General features: G+C 33.9%; 2 protein-coding genes across 2 annotated transcripts; both read left to right on the plus strand.

The window, feature by feature from the left end:
* The first annotated feature begins 3248 nt into the window (after positions 1–3248).
* LOC127724449 (uncharacterized) lies at positions 3249–4798 on the plus strand. Its single transcript, XM_052231413.1, has 3 exons — positions 3249–3283; positions 4232–4386; positions 4659–4798. The coding sequence occupies exons 1-3, from the start codon at positions 3279–3281 to the stop codon at positions 4796–4798; spliced, it is 300 nt and encodes a 99-aa protein (XP_052087373.1). The 5' UTR covers positions 3249–3278.
* A 4890-nt stretch (positions 4799–9688) lies between these two features.
* LOC127724930 (uncharacterized) lies at positions 9689–13632 on the plus strand. Its single transcript, XM_052231932.1, has 2 exons — positions 9689–9874; positions 10533–13632. Exon 2 carries the CDS (start codon positions 10618–10620, stop codon positions 13630–13632), a length of 3015 nt encoding a protein of 1004 aa, XP_052087892.1. The 5' UTR covers positions 9689–9874; positions 10533–10617.
* The last annotated feature ends 6473 nt before the right edge of the window (positions 13633–20105 follow it).

The following is a 20105-nucleotide window of genomic DNA, read 5'->3' on the forward strand; positions in this document are numbered from 1 at the left end:
TTGCCATGAAAAACACCCTTATGCTTATGCAAAGAACTAACAGCAGAGGCAGAATCAGCCATTTTTAAAAGGGGGTTCTCAACCTAGGATAAAAAAGGGAGGACCAATTATATATCACCATTCAAAAGCATTGATCGTCAAAAAGGGGGTGCCAACTCCCGGAACCTGTCCCCTTTTGGATCGGCCACTAAACCGATTATTTCCTTTTAAACAAAGATTCTTACCAAAACTTTGTGGATTTTATTCACAGGCTCTCCCGAACCACCGGCGAATCTAACTGAATCTTGATGTTTTGTAGTCCCACTCAGCCATTCTACCGGTGTTGGTTTATCAGAAGAGGAATCTTGGACTTTTCGTAACGGACCAAATCTTGGTCTTTTTTCTTTTGTCTGAAAAAATAGGCAGAAATATAATATATACAATGTATAAATTAAGTAATTGTGAGTGATATACATAATAATGTAGCTTTGCGGGAGGTCGTGGGTTCGAATCCAGCCGTGTCAATTAAAGACTTTAGAATTGTCCACCAAACACGCGGCATTAAGGAGAAAAGGCAAAGACTGTTCGGTTTGAAGTTTGAATAATGTGTCCGGGCAAAGTGACATGTCTTCCTGTTGATTTACCTTTTCATCTAGCTCGTTGAAACTCCGGCATAGCGGGTCGGTTTAGTACAATGCAGTGTTAATATTAATATTAGATTAAAACATGCATTTAACTTGCCGCTGGACGTTAATCAGCCGGCATCCATCGTCACCGATATACACCGCAATATTTTAGAAAACTGACAAAAAACTGTTTTGATTCATTTCCATTCTCAATTTTATATAAGGAAACAATAAATAATATTGGGTAACCAACTATTTTAAAAGTACAAATAGCGAGGTGCTGTATGTTCAAGCTCTAGGTACATGGAGAAGGTGGCCGAGGCGGACATCACTCAAACAGGACTACAAATCAAATTTAAGTAATTTGTGAATAAAACTTTTTTTTTATCTAATTTCAAAATATATACTTACTTGTAAAACTTCCCAATCTCTAAAAGTCCAGAAATCTGCAAGTTTTTGCAACATTTTCAAGGTTTAGAAGAAATATTAAAAGCAGTGAAAATTAGAGCAACTTAATGCACGATCTTTTGGCGTAACTATGTAGAAACGGGGAACAATAGGTGTGACGTCTGCGGCATTCGACGTTATTTACCAACGTTCGAACGGGAGTACGGTTATTTTTTTTCCATCTTTTCTCTATTTCCTTTTTATATTTTGTTTTACAAAATTACAAATATAAGACAATTTTTATTAACAAAATTAAAAAGTTATGAAGTTTCTAATCAGATATAAAAGACAACAGTGACAACATAAATATTTATTTTTAAATAATTAAAATTCACTAAAATATACCTTTTGCAGCTTGTCCGTAGTTTCGTCGAGCTGGAACAAATCATGGACATTCTGCCAGTAAAACTCCTCTTGTCCATCTTGTGCTACGTCCGAGAACGAAGAGATAGGAACGTTTTGAGCTGCAGTGTTTACGTCACAGTTGTGGTTCTGTCCCCTCTCCTTGCTATAACATACTTTCCCGCACAGTTTAAAGTAAATTTGGAAGGTAAAGGAGACTTGCGATCAGTAATGTGGACTGTAGAACTGTTGCCTTGAAGATTGGACTTTGAACTAATACTCGGGTCAAATTGGAAAGGTCGGATAAATTCTGGTTAAATAAATTTTATTTAATGTTAAACTTTCAACACCTTTTTCGAGTCTGCAATATAAGTTTAGTGAGAGAACGTGTGGTAAAAGAAAATGCTAGCTTCTTTTCATCGCTTATGAGAAGCTCACGATGAATACTTTCTCAAAATAAATGGGCCTCGGAGTGTGTCCATGGGACACAGATGATGCCCCCGCTTGCATATCAAATAAAACTATAAAGGGACATCACTGAAGAACGATAAAAGTGACGCCACCCAAATTTGTACTTGATCTGAATTATGTGGTTAAAGGTATTGTGTATGAGTCTCATAACATTTGGTTGAAGCTAACTTAAGTTAGATAACAATTTTCCATTTGTAAACAGCCATAACTCTAGAACAGTAAAAGTGACACCACCAAAATTCAAACTTGATCTGTATTTTGTGGTAATAAGCATTGTGTATAAGTTTCAAACTAATTTAAATGTTAGAGAATGGAAACGAAAAATTATGCAATTTTTATGTTTATAAAGGAGCATAACTCAAGAACAGTAGAAATGACTCCACCAGATTTCAAACTTGATCTGTATTACCGGTATGTGGTAATCAGCATTGTGTATAAGTGTCATACCATTTGGTTGAGGCAAACTAAAGTTAGAGAACACAAACGAAAAATTGTGTAATTTTTAAGTTTATAAAGGGGCATAACTTAAGAACAGTAAAAGTGACGCCACCCAATTTCAAACTTAATCTGTATTATGTAATAATAAGCATTGTTTATAAGTTTCATAATATTTGGTTGAGGCAAACTAGAGTAAGAGAATGGAAACGAAAAATTCAGCAATTTTTCCATTTAAAAAGGGGCATAACTCTTGAACAGTTATAGTGATGCCTCCAAAATTCAAACTTAATCTGTGCTTTGTGGTAATTAGCATTGTCTATAAGTTTAATAACATTTGGTTGAGGCAAACTAAATTTAGAGAATGGAAACCAACAATGGGACATACAGACGGAAGGACGGACGTACGTACATTGTACAGACGGACAAGGGTAAAACTGAATGCTCCCTCCGCTACTGCGGGGACCTACAGCTTTGAGAAGAAGGAGTTACTAAATATCTCTAACAGTTGATATAACTGTAATCTTTTCTCTTTTGAATAATTCATGGTGGCTTGCATGGAATGGTTTAAAGGCTTATCAGCCATACGCCTTGGATTGTGAGTTGTCTCATTGGCACTCATATCACATCTTCTTATTTATATATTAGCCATAGACATATCTATTTAACAATTCAAACTCAAATCTACAGCATAAGTTGCATGAATTTTATCTTTCCCATGCTATAACTATTAATAAAAACTATCTAAATGTGTACTTTAAAATACACAGACTTTTTTCAAAACAACAAAACTATGAAAATTCCAAGGAGGGCACCCACAGGTTAGACAGAAGTATTGAATATCAATAATTGGCATTTTGCGTGTCTCCGCAGAGGTTTCATATTACATGGCACCGTATAAAATTACCTGAAAATGTAAGAATGAACAATACAATTTTAAAACCTGAACTGACACTTCAACAACACCTTGAAGAAACCATGAGGTAAGAATAAAATTTTAGAAATTTATAAAATAATGAAACCAATTAATGGTAGTAGTCAACAATAGATATAAGAAGATGTGGTATGAGTGCCAAGAAGACAACTCTCCATCCAAGTCACAATTTGTTAAAGAAAACCATTATAGGTCAAAGTACGGTCTTCACCACGGAGACTTGGCTCACACCTAACAGCAAGCTATAAAGGGCCTCAAAAATTACTAGTGTAAAACAATTCAAACCGGAAAACCAACGGTCTAATCTATATAAAAACCGAGAAACGTGAAACACTTATAAACCACATCAACTAACGACAACCACTAAACATCAGATTCCCGGATTAGGACAGGCGCAAAAAAAAAATGCAGCGGGTTTAAATATTTCAATAGGTACCAACCTTCACCCTTACCTGAAACAATAGTATAACATCACAATATAGAAATGTACGCTGTTTCCCCTTATCTTTGTTATTTATGAATATTTCATATTCCTTTAAATCATTTCATGCGATTGTTAGATAGTTTGGCAGTTATAATTTTCCTTGTCCTTAAATTATTATAAATCATAATGTATACTTTATAAATATAATCATGATGTCATGAATGTATCATTTTTAACCCTAAAAGTGTAGATTTGAGTTCAAGTTATTTCAATATAACTCAATTGGAGTTCGACGTATTTCTACGTCCTTGTATTGAAGGGTAAACTGTTTCATTTTCTTATTTGACTAACCAAATTGAAACAAGCAAGTCTGCTTAAAATACTGTATTGCAGATGAAATATTTTCAAGGCTTAAACACATTAAAATTGTTCAGAAAACATTTTTTTCTCAAGTCTAGTAGTTAGTATAACACATTGAATTTGATTACTTTATGTAGAAACTTGTTTATATCTTGAATATAGAGCTGACTCATTTTTTAACTTAAAATAAAGTTGTTTTTTTATTGTTTTCAGTCTACTCAAAATAATTGCATGGATAGCCCTTTTGGCATCGGTCATTGCACACAAGCAATGTTCTAAAAATGCCAACCTTTTGAAAAGTATCCAATATCAACTAAAGTTGGTTGAGAGTTCTGAGGGAAGATGTGACTGTGGATCAAAAGACATAAGTAAGTAAATATATGTCTAACACATTGCAATCAACACATGTAAAATGTTCATCCATATTTTCTCCACCTTTTCCCAAATAAAACAAAATGACAGGACAATGCCATTAGTTACAATTACTACTAAGTACTGAGTCAAATGTACAATGACCATAATTATTAAATTAAAAATAAACTCTTTGTTGTAAACATTTGAACTTTGAATTTACATCACAGAAATAATGATAAATTTCAATGAACATTCTCATAAAACAATTATTACATTTATTTTTCAGACAATAATAAAATGGTTGGATTTCTAGCTAAGAGTTCCAAAACACTACACAATTTAAAAGGAGTAGTGGTCTTTGATTCAGTTGTCACTAATACTGGTGGTGGATATGATTCTTCCAACGGAAACTTTGTTGCCCCATAATATAAGTTATATGGTTCGCTACTGACCCCCTACGGATCCATAGAGGGTTAGTAAAATCCATAGGGGGTGAGGCCGAAGGCCGAATCTCCTATGGATTTTATTCACCCTCTATGGTCCGTAGGGGGTCAATAGTTAACCGTATACATAACGAATTTATCGCCCGCGAGACTTTTTTCCGCTGTGTTTTGTAGAGAAATAAACAATAAAACACAACATCAATAGATGACGTCACCATTAACAGTAGACATGACGTCATGAACCCCCTATGAAATTTACTAACCCCCTACGGATCCATAGGGGGTCACCACGTGACGGCGTTAAACCAATCACAACGTGATAATTCACCGGCGGTGCGATAAGAAGGTCTATATTACTTTTCGTGGACAATACTAGCTAATAAAGGCACTAACTTCGTTACAGAAATTATGCACAATGGCAAAGTAATTGTAGGCAACCATGCAGAAGCTTCCGCCATACCCGAGCAGATGTCAGCTACGCATAGTGTTGTACTACAACTGGTAGCCAAGGATAAAGTGTATATTTAAACTCAAGGAACAGGAACATACATGTTTGGTAGTGAATGGTCTTCCTTCACTGGATTCAAAATCTAACAATTTTAAACATGTTGAATAGATACACACATGCTAACTTTTATTTCATTTATAGTTTATTTCACATATGATATACAAATAAACTGAACATAAAAATATGGAGATATGGTATGACTGAAAATGAAAACAATTCACAAGAGTACAAAATGACATTGATGTAAGCAATTATAGAACACCTTATGACCTTTAGCAATGAGCAAACCCATAGCCAAATAAAATATATAAGAGGTCCTAATATGAAAAAAATACGATATAATTCAACAGGAAAACCATTGTCTGCAATATAGATTTAATGAGAGAACATCATCTATACAGACGAACGTGAAGTAAAAGAGAATGCTAGCTTCTTTTCATCGCTCATGAGAAGCTCACGATGAATACTTTCTCAAAATAATAAAGGAGCTAGTTGACATGAAGGGGAGCGCAGTTTGTTCCAAAAAGGAATGCCAATTGTCTTTTGAAAAACACGTTCAATGAACGCAATACATGTTAAACTCTGGGTTTCATGTTTTTAGAAATTGAAACAGTTATAATTTTTAGTATTGAGATTTAAGTCATGCATTGTAACAGTACCTTTCCACAGGATTCGATTTCGATTGATACCATGGCAAAACAGAGACAAATTATACAATTTGTATCATATCTGATAGACACTTTTTTTAGCATTCACAAAATGTGTGACACACTGCAGTAACCGTGTGAATATGTCATCAGAAAAGCGCTTCGAACGCAACGTATTTATAAAGTGTTTCATTTGTCAACTGTTTTCCTGAACTTGTGTATATTTTTATTCACATTGGTTGTTATTAGTTGGTGCAGTTTGCTTATGTGTCTATTATTTTTTTCAATTTCCATAAAAAAATTTATGGTGACATTAATTTAAAATAAGTAAAGAAAGTTCTCACCATCATAAACTGAAGAATAGTAAAACTGTAAAAATATTTTACAGTCTGCAACAAATTGTGTACGGACGAAGTTATGAGTAAAAAGGAAAATATGAGCATTGTTGAAGGCTGTACGGTGACTCATACAGTTGTAAATTTCTGTGTCATCTAATCTCTTTTGAAGAGTTGTCTCATTGGCAATCATACCACATCTTCTTTTTTTATATATTATGTGACAATCCAACATATTTCAAGTTTTGTAAAACTATCAAATGACCTTGACTTTCAAATTAAACAACGTTAATCTTCTCTTCATTGGAAACCATTATACTTAATTCTAGAGTTCTATAATGCCATCAAGCTTTTATCTTTAAAAGATTATCATCAAAGGCAAATGAATTGCACATTACAAGTTATTAAATAGTTATTTCCTCTCCTCAAGCTAAACCTATAGCTTCAGGTGGGTTTTAGGGTATATGCTGACGGGGGTATTTACATAGACAACAATGTAGACTTTATCATACCACATCTTCTTTTTTTATATATACGGCGTTGGATTGGTTTTTGTGATCGAAACTGAGTTGTAAGTCGTTGATCCATCCATCAATAAACCAAAATCGTAGATAGCAGGTAAAGAGGAGCCGGTTGGCCCAGCACGTCATCATGTTTGAGACGTGACTGATGAATGTAATGACCATAAGAAGAAATGACCTAAACCTTTAAAATATCAAGGTCTAGGGTCAAAGGCCAATGTCAACCCAAAATATACAAAAAGACTGGTGGCACACATATTGTGTATCATAGTATTCATACAGGTTTTGCTTTGTGTAATTTCTATTAATGAATGGGCCACATTAAGCAATCTTTTCCGATTTTACTCGTTTCAACTGTACTTAGCAAACTTATAAGTGATATAAAGAAGAAAATAAAAGAGGCTCACACGAGACTTTATCGCTCACCTGCCGTGGAATTTTTGCCAATTATAAATTGATACAATGCAACAAGATCATATAGAAACTATATATGGATCAATATCTGTCTTGTTGATAATTTTAGCTGGATCAAGTTTCAGTGTATCGATGACCGTTTAAAGAGATAAGTAAAAATCAAAAATAAAATGGTTTTGAATTGTGATTCTCTATGAAGTTTCTGCAAAAAACACAAACATCGGCAAAACTCATTCAGAAGCAATAATTCCTATAAAGGGTTAGTTGAATATTCCGTATGTATTCTGGGGGTATCAATCTGCTCTATCACCTTCTCAGCTATGTGTTATTTATATAATGTAGACAGATTTAATTGTAAATCTTATTTAAAAAAATGTTTCTCTCTACAAGTTTCAAAAGATGGATGGAAATAATCCGTCATGGGCAATAACTCCTATTACAAGTCAAATATTGGTTTAGGTCCTGTTTAAATTTTATGCAGATATTATTATGCTGAACAATTTTGCAGTTTACTATGGATTTCTCTCTATCATAACTTCTACAAAATAAGTTGGTCTTTCAAGGGCAATAAATCCTATATATGATCAGTTGATGATTAAGTCTAATTGTGCTAAAGATTTTTGATTTTTACAAGTTTTCTCCAATCTCTTGTAATTTCAGTAAAAAAAAACACCACAAAAAATGTCTTTTCAAGGATAATTACTACTTTGAAGCCATAGTAATTGATGATTGTGCGTACACAAAATTGTTTCCGTTTACTGTTTCTCTCAAAAATAGTTTCTGCAAAAAAAAGAAGGTACAATAACCTTTCAAAGGCAATAACTTCTACAAGGATTTGATTGATTATTTACACCAATACCAAGCTAATTGTAGATATTATTGCGCTTAACATTTTTGCTTGTTACAGTTTCTCTTTATCTCTAATAGTCTGCCATAAAATGCAAAAAACATGTTTTTCAATGTCAATAACTTCTATAAAGTGACAATTTCAGCCATGACTGCTCAATAAACCATATTGTGCTGAAAAAATGTCAATGTTTCTCTCTTATTTTCGTAGTTTTTGTAAAGAACACAACAAAATATAAATATGAATTTCTATCAAAGGCAATAACCTCTGTACAGTATAAGGAGTCAATTCATATGCGGATCCAGGGGGTGTGTGTGTGTTGGGGGGGGGGGGGGGGCACTTATGGCAGTCAATGGACCCCCCTCCTTTTATAAAAAAGTTCTGGATCCGCCACTGTAAATAACGATGTGGATTGATTTAAAGGTAGGCAGTGGCTATTTGACCGTCACCGGCCAAATAGCAAATTTGCTATTTAGCCGGCACCGGCAAAATAGAAAAAAATGCTATTTTGCCGGCACTGAATAAAACTGTTGATTGGTGTGATAAGTAGAAAATAAAAGCGCTAAATAACAATTTAAAATCATTTTGTCACAATATCAAGCAATAAAAATATAGAACAATCAAATATAAGATATTGAAGATGTTCATAAATAAATAATTTATAACTTTATAATATTAATTAAAAGCATGAAAACACATTTGTTTATACATTATTAAATATATTTTTAAAATATATAAATAAAAAAGTTGATTTTCACAAGCACAATATAAATGTTGCCACTCCAAACAGGAACTTCACATTACACTGGCTTCCTTTGAATCTGCGTCATGTGTGCATATGTTACATATGTAGATAGGATTCTTTTTCTTGTCTTTAAATTCGCTCTGAATAGCTTCCCATGCATCTTTTTGACAATACTTTTTAATTAAATCAATGTTTACAATTGAGTCCAAACAAGAGGCAGTTAAAAGTTCAGGTCTTGTTTCAACTTGTTCCTCGGTTATTAAAATGTTGTTATTAACAACATTTTTTGCTAAATCGATTCCAACAAAAGGTTCTAATATAAGGAATCCAAGTTCGTTGGAACTATTCTTATGAAATGGTAAACAATTGCTTTTTCGGGTACGCCAGATAATTGCCGCTGTCTTGGTAAGAACTTAAATAAATTCTGGTTTAGAATATGATTATGTTCTTCACAGTACATATGTGTTATCATCAGCTTATTCCCATCACTCGTTGTTCGTAGTTGTATGAAGAAAGGGCAGCTTTGCGTAAATGTGGCCTGCTTAGGACGCTGACTTGAGCTCTTGTGCATTAAATCTTTTCATTTTGCATTTGAATAAGAATAAAAGTTCTTTTGTCTCTTTTTAATTGCAATTTTTAAAACAATAAAATCGGCAAAGCGTTTGCAAATATGTTCCAATACATGTGGATTTACGTGGGAGGTACATTGTAACTTCCATTTTTATGTATATCTCTGAGTCTGCGCTAAGTATAGATATATCGAGAATTTTATCACGGTGTTGTTTACAAAGCTAAAGAAGCACGTCATATTAGAATTAAAAAGAAAACACAATTTCAGAAAACATGTTACTGTAATGAAACCATTTTTTACGTTAGAGTTATCTCTCTTTAAGCAGTACTTTGAACAGTATTTTGAAAGTGAAAGTAAAATTACTTCCCTTGATTAACTCCTCGTGGTAAAGTTTATCAGTACAAAAAAGTCAGAAGCATGTGGCTAATTTTTCACGGACAAATTTTTAGGCAGATTTAGATCCCCCACAGAGTAAGTTTATTTTAACTGACTGTGTAGTGTTATATTGTTGTATATTGAAATGTTTAGTTCTATTTTTAAGTGGTATAAATCTGTAGAAATGAGAAATTACAAATGTAAACAAGCAGACTCAGTGTATTTTTACGTGCGATGTTGGAATACATGTATCAAAGATATTATACATTATGATTCAGAGTTTTTACATTGAAAAGGTACAATCTGTCATAAAATGAACAGTTATAAAGATTATGGCGTGTTATTTTATTTGAAAGTATAAATAGCTCAGAGCTACGTTCAAATTTTTATAAGTATGGAACGCAATTTGCACCACCTTAAGCTTTAGATTTAATTATTTTTCAAAGTTATTTTGAAGTATGTATGTGACATTGGTGTATGAGAAAGACTTAATCAGATGAGCATTAATTTATGGTGCACCTTTTAAGCCATAATATGTGAATTACACATACTCGACAAATCAGTATTTTTATGTTTATAAATATATTATATGCATATTCAGGAACACAGAAAGAACATTTTACGAACATACAAAACTATGAACTGTTTATTGTGCTATTCTTACAGTGTGTCATTAACAGCATTATTTTGATTGTTAACTAGTCATGCAATTTTCTTGTTCTTGTAGTAAAATTGTCATTTTTGTTTATTTCAGTTTTTTACCTCTTCCGAGAGTTATGTTTTGCGTCAATAAAGATTATCGATATAGCGTTTAACATTACAGTAAAAAATCTGCGACCATGGATCAAGAAAATCAGGACGACAAATGGGTCTTAGACAAAGGTACAGAAAAGGATCAATTAGAAAACCCTCGTATACGGCAGTTGACAGAACGGGGTAAAGAACAATATGAATTAAATGTTTATAACTTTACCAAAGATCTAAGAAGAGTTAGTTTAACGATTGATGAACAAATTCACTCATTTGTAAATCAAGAAGATAACAAGGTAACTACAGAAAGTACCATAAGACTAAAAAATGATTTGGAACAAAATAACAAAAACTATCAAACAATATCCAGAGAATTCTTGGAATATTTAGACCGGTCAAGGTGTCGAGAAAGCATTCAGGAAATATCAGCTCACAAATTAGTCTCAAAAACATTATCAGAGAAGGTACAATATGCAATAAGTATTATTGATGAAACACTATCAAAATGTACTGGTAGTCAGAAGGAACCTGCACAGAGGGATAAAATAACATCCTCTCAACACAATTCAAGTCGATCGCATAGATCGTATGCAAGCAACAGCAGCCATGGTAGCAGACAAAGTTCATATCTCAGACAAAAAATGAAGTCTGAAGCAGCAAAATGCCGATTAGAGTTTGCAGAACAGGAAGCAAAACTACAATTAGAAAAATCCAAAATTGAGGAAGAAGAGTGCATAACAGCGATGAAGCATGCTAGACAAAAGAAGAATTTAGAAATCGACATTAATCTTTTAGCGGCTAAACGGGACGCGATGGAGGCACAAGCGGAACTGCAGGTAATTGATGAGGAGTTCAATTCAGAAACAGGATCTACAAGTAGTAGGTCAAGTGTAAAACTAGCATCAGAAAAACTACATCGAACGAAACAATACATCATCCAACAATCATCACTATCTTCAAGTGCACAAAAGATTGAAACTGTTATCGAAAAAGAAAAAGAAAACAACACTAATGAATTGATCACTAAAGAGAAAAACAATTTCTTAGAGTACAATCATCCACAAGAGCCTGAGCTGGTCGAAAATACAACCAAGTATTCAGTCGAAAACAATATTGATGTTGCAATGGTTACAGTTAGTAAATCAAGTGAAAAGCAAGAAGTACTTGAAACAGGAGAAACTGATATAGCTCAAGAAATATTAATAGACAGTTCAAACATTTCTAGTGCTTTGCAAGTAACTACTAATCCAGTCTTACAACAAGAAACTAATCCTCAATCATTCTCTTGTCCTGTAAGTAATACTGAAACTAGGCGTGATGCCGCAATAGACTATAACAACAATGCTAATCTGAATGCCGCTACAGAATTTGCTAGACTTTTTATGAAGAAGGAGCTTTTACTTTCTCGATTAACATCATTCACCGATAATCCAGAGAACTATCTTATATGGAAAGCCAGTTTCCGTAGCATTATGCATGACCTCCAAGTAACTCCGTCTGAAGAAATGGATCTCCTAATTCGTTGGTTAGGACAAGAATCTAGCAAACAAGCTATTAGATTGAGAGCATCTAACACACATGATCCTAAGAAAGGCTTAGAAAGAATCTGGAATAGATTGGACGAAAGATATGGTTCTCCTGAACTAATCGAGTCAACTTTAAAGGATAAGATTCTCAAGTTTGGAAAAATGAACAACACTGACAATAAACGCTTGTATGAACTTGGTGATCTTTTAGCAGAAATAGACTCCGTAAAAGAAGACCCTAAATACAGCACATTGTTAGGCTACTTTGATTCCTCTTCTGGGGTGAACCCAATTGTAAGCAAGCTACCACATTTTCTACAGACAAAATGGACAGACCGGGCTGTAAGGTACAAGTTGGAGAAACATGTTGTATATCCACCATTCAAAGTATTTGTTTACTTTATACAAGAAATGAGTACAAGACTAAACGATCCAAGTTTCAACTATGACAAGAACCCAACAGGAAATAATGACAAACAAGGTCAATACAACAGGCCAAGGAACTATAACAGTGTGTCTACAAAGAAAACTGAAGTGGCTCAGAAAAGTGGAAATACATGGAAAAGAGAAACTAAATTTGGCTGTCCACTTCATGAACAATCAAACCATTCATTAAACGAATGTAAACAGTTTAGACGGAAACCTATCGACGAAAGAAAAACAATTATTATGCAAAATGGTATATGCTTTAAATGTTGCAATGGGAAACACTTAGCAAGAAACTGCAATGAAAATCAACCATGCAAGCAGTGTCAATCAAAAGGTCATCCAGATGCTCTTCATATTGAAAAAGGGCCAAACCCTACTACTGGGCATGGCGGGGAACAGAATCAGTCAGATGGCAAACCAGCTAATAAGGTTACTACTGCATGTACGCAGATCTGTGGTGACAGTTTTAAAGGACGTTCCTGCGCTAAAACTGTTCTGGTAAAGGTATACCCTAATGGTCAGCCTGAGAAAGCCATTAGAGTATATGCAATTCTGGACGATCAGAGTAATAGAACTTTGGCTACATCTCAGTTCTTTGAACTTTTCAACATTAACAGTCAGAAAATAGAGTACACACTTTCTTCATGTGCTGGAAGCATGGTAGTCTCCGGACGTATGGCTTGTGATTTCACAGTAGAATCGTTTGATGGAAGTATGAGTTTGGACCTTCCACCCTTAATAGAGTGCAATGACATACCTAATGTAAGAGAAGAAATACCAACTCCAAATGTGGCATTCTTTCATGATCATCTTCGATCAATTAGTAGTATGATTCCACCATTAGATTCAGATGCTCAGATACTTTTACTTATAGGAAGAGACTTGGGTGAGGCACACCATGTGTATGATCAAAGAACTGGGCCACAGCGTACACCTTATGCACAGAAATTAGCATTAGGTTGGGTTGTGATTGGTGAGACGTGTCTTGGCAAGGTCCATGTACCTGATAAAGTAAATGTGAACAAGACGTTTGTTTTACAAAACGGAAGGACATCAATTTGCAAACCATGCACTAGTGACATAACAATCAAGGAACAGAATTCTATAGACTTTATAGAATGTGAAGGACATACGGCAGATTCCATATAAGAAATTGAAATGTCTGTCAAAATGAATAAATAAATAAAAATAATAATTACTGTTATTTTAAAGATAATCTGTGAATGTTTTGAGGAATAATGATGTTAAAAGAAATTATAAAAATAATTTTTGGATATGATTGTTTCCGTTTAAAGTAGAAATGATTAAATCAAGTTGAAAAAATGCAAAAATTTTGACAGAATTAACTCCCATTTTTTTACACGATGTTTATGTGTTGCAATGCTTTATGTTGACACTTGTATACTGGTATTTACTAGTGTAGTCTGGTTATTCAAACATCCCTGTTCCCAAATTTGTTACTTTTTTTAGTCAAAAACATCTGTGATATATATTTTTTTTCACTTTCAAATATCTTGCTTTATAGCTCAGTGTCTGTCAATAAATCTTATGTCAGGAATATGCTGTAAAAACTTTCAAAATCATTGTAGGTTCCAATATATGCCAGTTAAAACTGTAAGTCATGCTGTGCATAAGAAAAAACACATGTTGATTCTTTCATTTAACTTTATTCAAGCAATAGTTTTAACTTATATGTTTCCTACATAAGATCTGTCAAACTTGTTTTCTTATGTCTGAAACATTTGAATGTGCTAACAGTTAAAGTTCTTTGACCTGTAGTGAAATCTTGTTAAATGTTAGGCTACAGTATTTTCCAGGAGTTTTAAAGATGACTTTCAACTAGGATTTGATTTCCAATGTCAGTCAAAAAAACCAAATATATATTGTCTGTCAAAATATCTTATGTATGAAAAATCTTATGTCAGAATCAAGTCTGTCAAAATCTTATGTCAGAAACTCAATTTGTCTGTCAAATCTTATGTCAGAAATAATAAAGTCTGTCAAATCTTATGTCAGAAAAAATAAAGTCTGTCAAATCTTATGTCAGAAATAATAAAGTCTGTCAAAATCTTATGTCAGAAAAAATAAAGTCTGTCAAATCTTATGTCAGAAACAATAAAGTCTGTCAAATCTTATGTCAGAAACAATAAAGTCTGTCAAATCTTATGTCAGAAACATAATATTTAAGGCTTCGTTTATTTAAAAAAGATGATGCTCATAATTTTTTTTTTGGTCAAATTGTCTTTATCGATATTAGTAAAGCATGTATTCAAAAACAGAAGTTCATTGCTTATGATTTTTGCCTAACGTGCTTATGGGAGTTGTTTCACTTTCTTATATGGAATCTGCCATACAACAAACTTTGGGACTGATGTATTTGTTAGAACTAGAGATGATGATAAGGTTGGTCCATCTATAGAAGATAGACAATTTCAGAAAATAATGGAATCAGGATTTATCAAGACAGACAGCGGTAATTGGAGTGCTCCACTTCCATTCAAAAACAACCGACCACCTCTACAAAACAACTTCCAACAGGCTTATGATAGGGCTAAGAAATTAGAGGCAAACCTACGTCGCAATCCGAGAAAACAAGAACATTTCATTGCGTTTATGGACACAATATTCAAAAAAGGGCACGCAGAAGTCGCTAAACCACTGAAGCGAGGAATTGAATGCTGGTATTTACCTATATTTGGTGTTTACCATCCAAAAAAGCCTGAAAAAATAAGAGTTGTATTTGATTCATCGGCAAAATTCAAGGGACTCTCACTGAACAATGTGCTAATAACCGGACCAGATTTAACCAATAGCTTGTTAGGAGTTTTGATCAGATTCCGAAAGGAAAAGGTTGCTATCACCGCTGACATTGAGCAAATGTTCTTTAACTTTCTCGTACATGAAAGTCATCGTGATTACTTGCGATTTATATGGTACAAGGATAACAACCCAAACAATGAGTTAATTGAATATAGAATGAGGGTTCATGTATTTGGCAATTCACCATCACCTGCAGTTGCAACTTTAGGCTTAAGAAAGTCAGCTTGTGATAAAGAGGAACATGATGAATCATGCAGTGACGTATGCAAATTTATACAAGATAATTTTTATGTGGACGATGGGCTTTTATCAATGCCGGACGAGGACTCCGCAGTGAAATTGATTAAAGACGCACAGGAAACTTTGAAACTCAATGGAAATCTTCGATTACACAAGATAAATTCTAATAGCAAAAGTGTTCTTGCTCAATTTCCAAAAGATGACATTGGATCTAACAATACTTCCAAAATAGAATTTGATTCAGAGGGACAAAATTTACAGAGAAGTCTAGGCCTTAGTTGGAATACCGAAAGGGACACTTTTACATTTCAAGTTAGCAACGAACAGAAACCTTTTACAAAGAGGGGAATGCTTTCTACCATTAACAGCATATTTGATCCCTTAGGATTCGTGGCACCTGTACTTTTAGGTGGAAAAATTCTTCTTCACAATGCATTAACCAAAAACATTGGCTGGGACGAATTAATGTCAGAAGATCTACTTTCAGAATGGGAAAAATGGAAGGTATCGTTGAAAGATCTTGAAAGTTTAGAAATATCTAGGAGGTTTCCAACGTTTCCACTCAAAGATGCTGTTACGAAGGAATTGCACATGTATTCAGATGCCTCCAAGGAAGCCATTGGCACGGTTGCTTATCTCAAAATATATGATTCACAAGGGAACAGTGAGCACGGATTTGTTATGGGAAAGTCCAAAATTGCGCCATCTCATGGTCATACTATCCCAAGGTTGGAGTTATGTGCTGCCGTCCTAGCTGTAGAAGTTGCAAACTTCCTTTTAGAACATTTAGATATAACTGTTGATAAAACAAGATTTTACACAGACAGCATGGTAGTTCTTGGCTATATAAACAATGAAACTCGTCGCTTTTACACTTATGTCAGTAACCGAGTAGATAAAATCAGGAAATCATCAGAAGCAAGTCAATGGAGTTATGTACGAACTCATAATAATCCTGCTGACCAAGCAACAAGGCCTGCAACGGCCAGCAATTTGGAAAATAGCCTTTGGTTAAAAGGACCACCGTCAGTATCATGCCATGAATCTGACTTACAAGTAGAACAGTCAGAATATGTGCTTATTCAACCGGAACAAGATAAGGAAGTAAGACCAGTTGTTAAGGCATGTAAAACCATGGTTAGTCAGCAACTTGGAACTGAACGCTTCAGTAGATTTTCATCCTGGAAAAGATTAGTTTGTGCAATATCGAAACTACGACAAATTTATATAAAATACCATCGTGAAAAACATTCAGTTATTGACCGTTCACCTGTTGAGTTATATAAGTATACAGAGAAGTTTATTCTTAAAGAAGTTCAGAAAGAACTATATCTGAAGGAAGTGATATGTCTGAAAAACAAACAGTCCCTACCAAAAGATAGCAGCATACTATCTCTTACACCTATGTTAGATGATGATGGTTTACTGAGAGTTGGTGGTAGACTAAATCGTGGAAATCTTTCATTCAGTGAACAAAATCCTATTATTGTATCCGGGAAACATCACATCTCAACACTATTAGTAAGGCATTATCATAAGAAAATACACCACCAGGGACGTCATATAACAGAGGGAACTGTGCGCAGTGCTGGATATTGGATCACTGGAGGCAAGCGCCTAATTTATTTGATACTTCATAACTGTGTTGTTTGCAAGAAATTGAGAGGTAAAACTGAACACCAGATAATGTCAGATCTACCTGTGGACCGTGTCACCCCATGTCCACCGTTCACTTATGTAGGGGTGGACACCTTTGGCCCCTGGTCAATCTCCACTCGACGTACTAGAGGAGGACAGGCAAACTCCAAACGTTGGGCCATCATGTTTTCATGTCTTGCATCACGTGGAATTCACATTGAGGTAGTTGAAGAGCTTACGTCATCATCATTTATAAATGCACTTAGGAGGTTTATAGCGCTTAGAGGACAAGTTAAAGAGTTCAGGTCAGACAGAGGAACAAATTTTATTGGAGCTACAAAAGAGTTAAACATGAACATCATAAACGTAGAAGACAAATTAGTGCAAAAATTCTTATTGGATAATGGAACTAGTTGGAAGTTTAATGCACCACATTCATCACATATGGCAGGAAGTTGGGAGCGCATGATAGGAGTCACCAGAAGAATACTGGACCCAATGCTTCGCAATGTAAATAGACTCACACATGAAGTTTTATGTACATTTATGTCAGAAGTCTGTGCAATCGTCAATGCCAGACCTATTGTTGCGGTTTCAACAGACCCAGAAGCTCCAACCGTTTTATCGCCATCATCTCTTATTACTCAGAAAACGAACACAAATTATGAGTGCTTTGGTCATATTGATATGCGGGAAATGTATCGATCACAGTGGAAACTTGTTCAAATACTTGCGAATGACTTTTGGACAAAATGGAAACAACAGTATTTACAAAATCAACAATCCAGAACAAAATGGTGTGAGGAAAGAAATAATTTGAAACAAGGCGATATTGTGCTCCTAAAGGACAATGACTTAGTACGAAATCAGTGGTCTGTTGGTGTGATTTTAGAAACATTTCCAAGCGAAGATGGAAGAATCCGAAAAGTGTCCGTCCGTATCACAAAGAACAATAACTCTTGTACATACACCCGTCCAATCAAAGAACTAGTGTATTTGTTGTCGCCTTAACTATTGTTTACCAACTGACAATGTGAATTATTGTAGAGACTTTGTACATAGCGGGTACATAGAATTGTTAAATTTTAGTGACTTAGTGAAGAAACAATATATAAATGTTTTTTTTTTTTTTTTTTGTAACAATTTACTTGAGATTATCATTATCATATTCAGTATTTTTGAGTCAGTATTAATATCACTATTTTTATTAATTGGATAAGTGATTTTTCTTGTTAAAAATCAGACGGGGAATGTAATGAAACCATTTTTTACGTTAGAGTTATCTCTCTTTAAGCAGTACTTTGAACAGTATTTTGAAAGTGAAAGTAAAATTACTTCCCTTGATTAACTCCTCGTGGTAAAGTTTATCAGTACAAAAAAGTCAGAAGCATGTGGCTAATTTTTCACGGACAAATTTTTAGGCAGATTTAGATCCCCCACAGAGTAAGTTTATTTTAACTGACTGTGTAGTGTTATATTGTTGTATATTGAAATGTTTAGTTCTATTTTTAAGTGGTATAAATCTGTAGAAATGAGAAATTACAAATGTAAACAAGCAGACTCAGTGTATTTTTACGTGCGATGTTGGAATACATGTATCAAAGATATTATACATTATGATTCAGAGTTTTTACATTGAAAAGGTACAATCTGTCATAAAATGAACAGTTATAAAGATTATGGCGTGTTATTTTATTTGAAAGTATAAATAGCTCAGAGCTACGTTCAAATTTTTATAAGTATGGAACGCAATTTGCACCACCTTAAGCTTTAGATTTAATTATTTTTCAAAGTTATTTTGAAGTATGTATGTGACATTGGTGTATGAGAAAGACTTAATCAGATGAGCATTAATTTATGGTGCACCTTTTAAGCCATAATATGTGAATTACACATACTCGACAAATCAGTATTTTTATGTTTATAAATATATTATATGCATATTCAGGAACACAGAAAGAACATTTTACGAACATACAAAACTATGAACTGTTTATTGTGCTATTCTTACAGTGTGTCATTAACAGCATTATTTTGATTGTTAACTAGTCATGCAATTTTCTTGTTCTTGTAGTAAAATTGTCATTTTTGTTTATTTCAGTTTTTTACCTCTTCCGAGAGTTATGTTTTGCGTCAATAAAGATTATCGATATAGCGTTTAACATTACAGTTACAGTTTTCATACATTGTTATAATCATGTTGCCTGATCTTTAAATATGTGTGTCATGCTTGTTTTCATTGTCTGTCATTTTGTCTTATATGTTTAATTTGCCCTCCTGCTTTTATTCTAACAGTATCCATAGTATCATCATCCTGAACATGCATGAAATATTTGCCACTGGACATTAAGTAATCAACAATCAATCAATCCATAGTATCATCTATACTCTGTTTCACATCTTTTATCCTACATACATTTACCTTATATGGTTGTCACCTTATTACCTTAAAATCATACACTTACCTGAGGATGAGCTCTTGTGATCTTTTCCTTTATGCACACAGCATAATTTCAATTGCCCATATACTAATTCTTCATTGATCTTTCTGTTTGGTGATTGACATTTCATGGTTTTGATGGTACTTGCATCCCTTTTCCACAGCTGAACAAAATGTTCCTTTTCATAATTTTCTATAACCAATGCAAACTCTTTGTAGGAATTGAATTGTGCTTTAATTTTTTTATGTGTGCTTTCATCCATTATCACACTTTATATATACTCACCAACTAATTAGCCTGTTTGAAAAGTACTCACCCATATTCAGTTCATTTGGTGTGTACTATTTTTCAAATTTCAGTAGAATTGTCCTAAGTCATATACAGGTACATGATGGGTTTTTTCTAAAGGAGAGTTGTATATCAATTTTTAGACTATATTCAATTTGATAGTTAAAAGTTTAAGTGTTTATATGAGTAACAGTA

Source organism: Mytilus californianus, unplaced genomic scaffold (genome assembly GCF_021869535.1).
Source record: "Mytilus californianus isolate M0D057914Y unplaced genomic scaffold, xbMytCali1.0.p SCAF_14, whole genome shotgun sequence".
Taxonomy (NCBI): domain Eukaryota; kingdom Metazoa; phylum Mollusca; class Bivalvia; order Mytilida; family Mytilidae; genus Mytilus; species Mytilus californianus.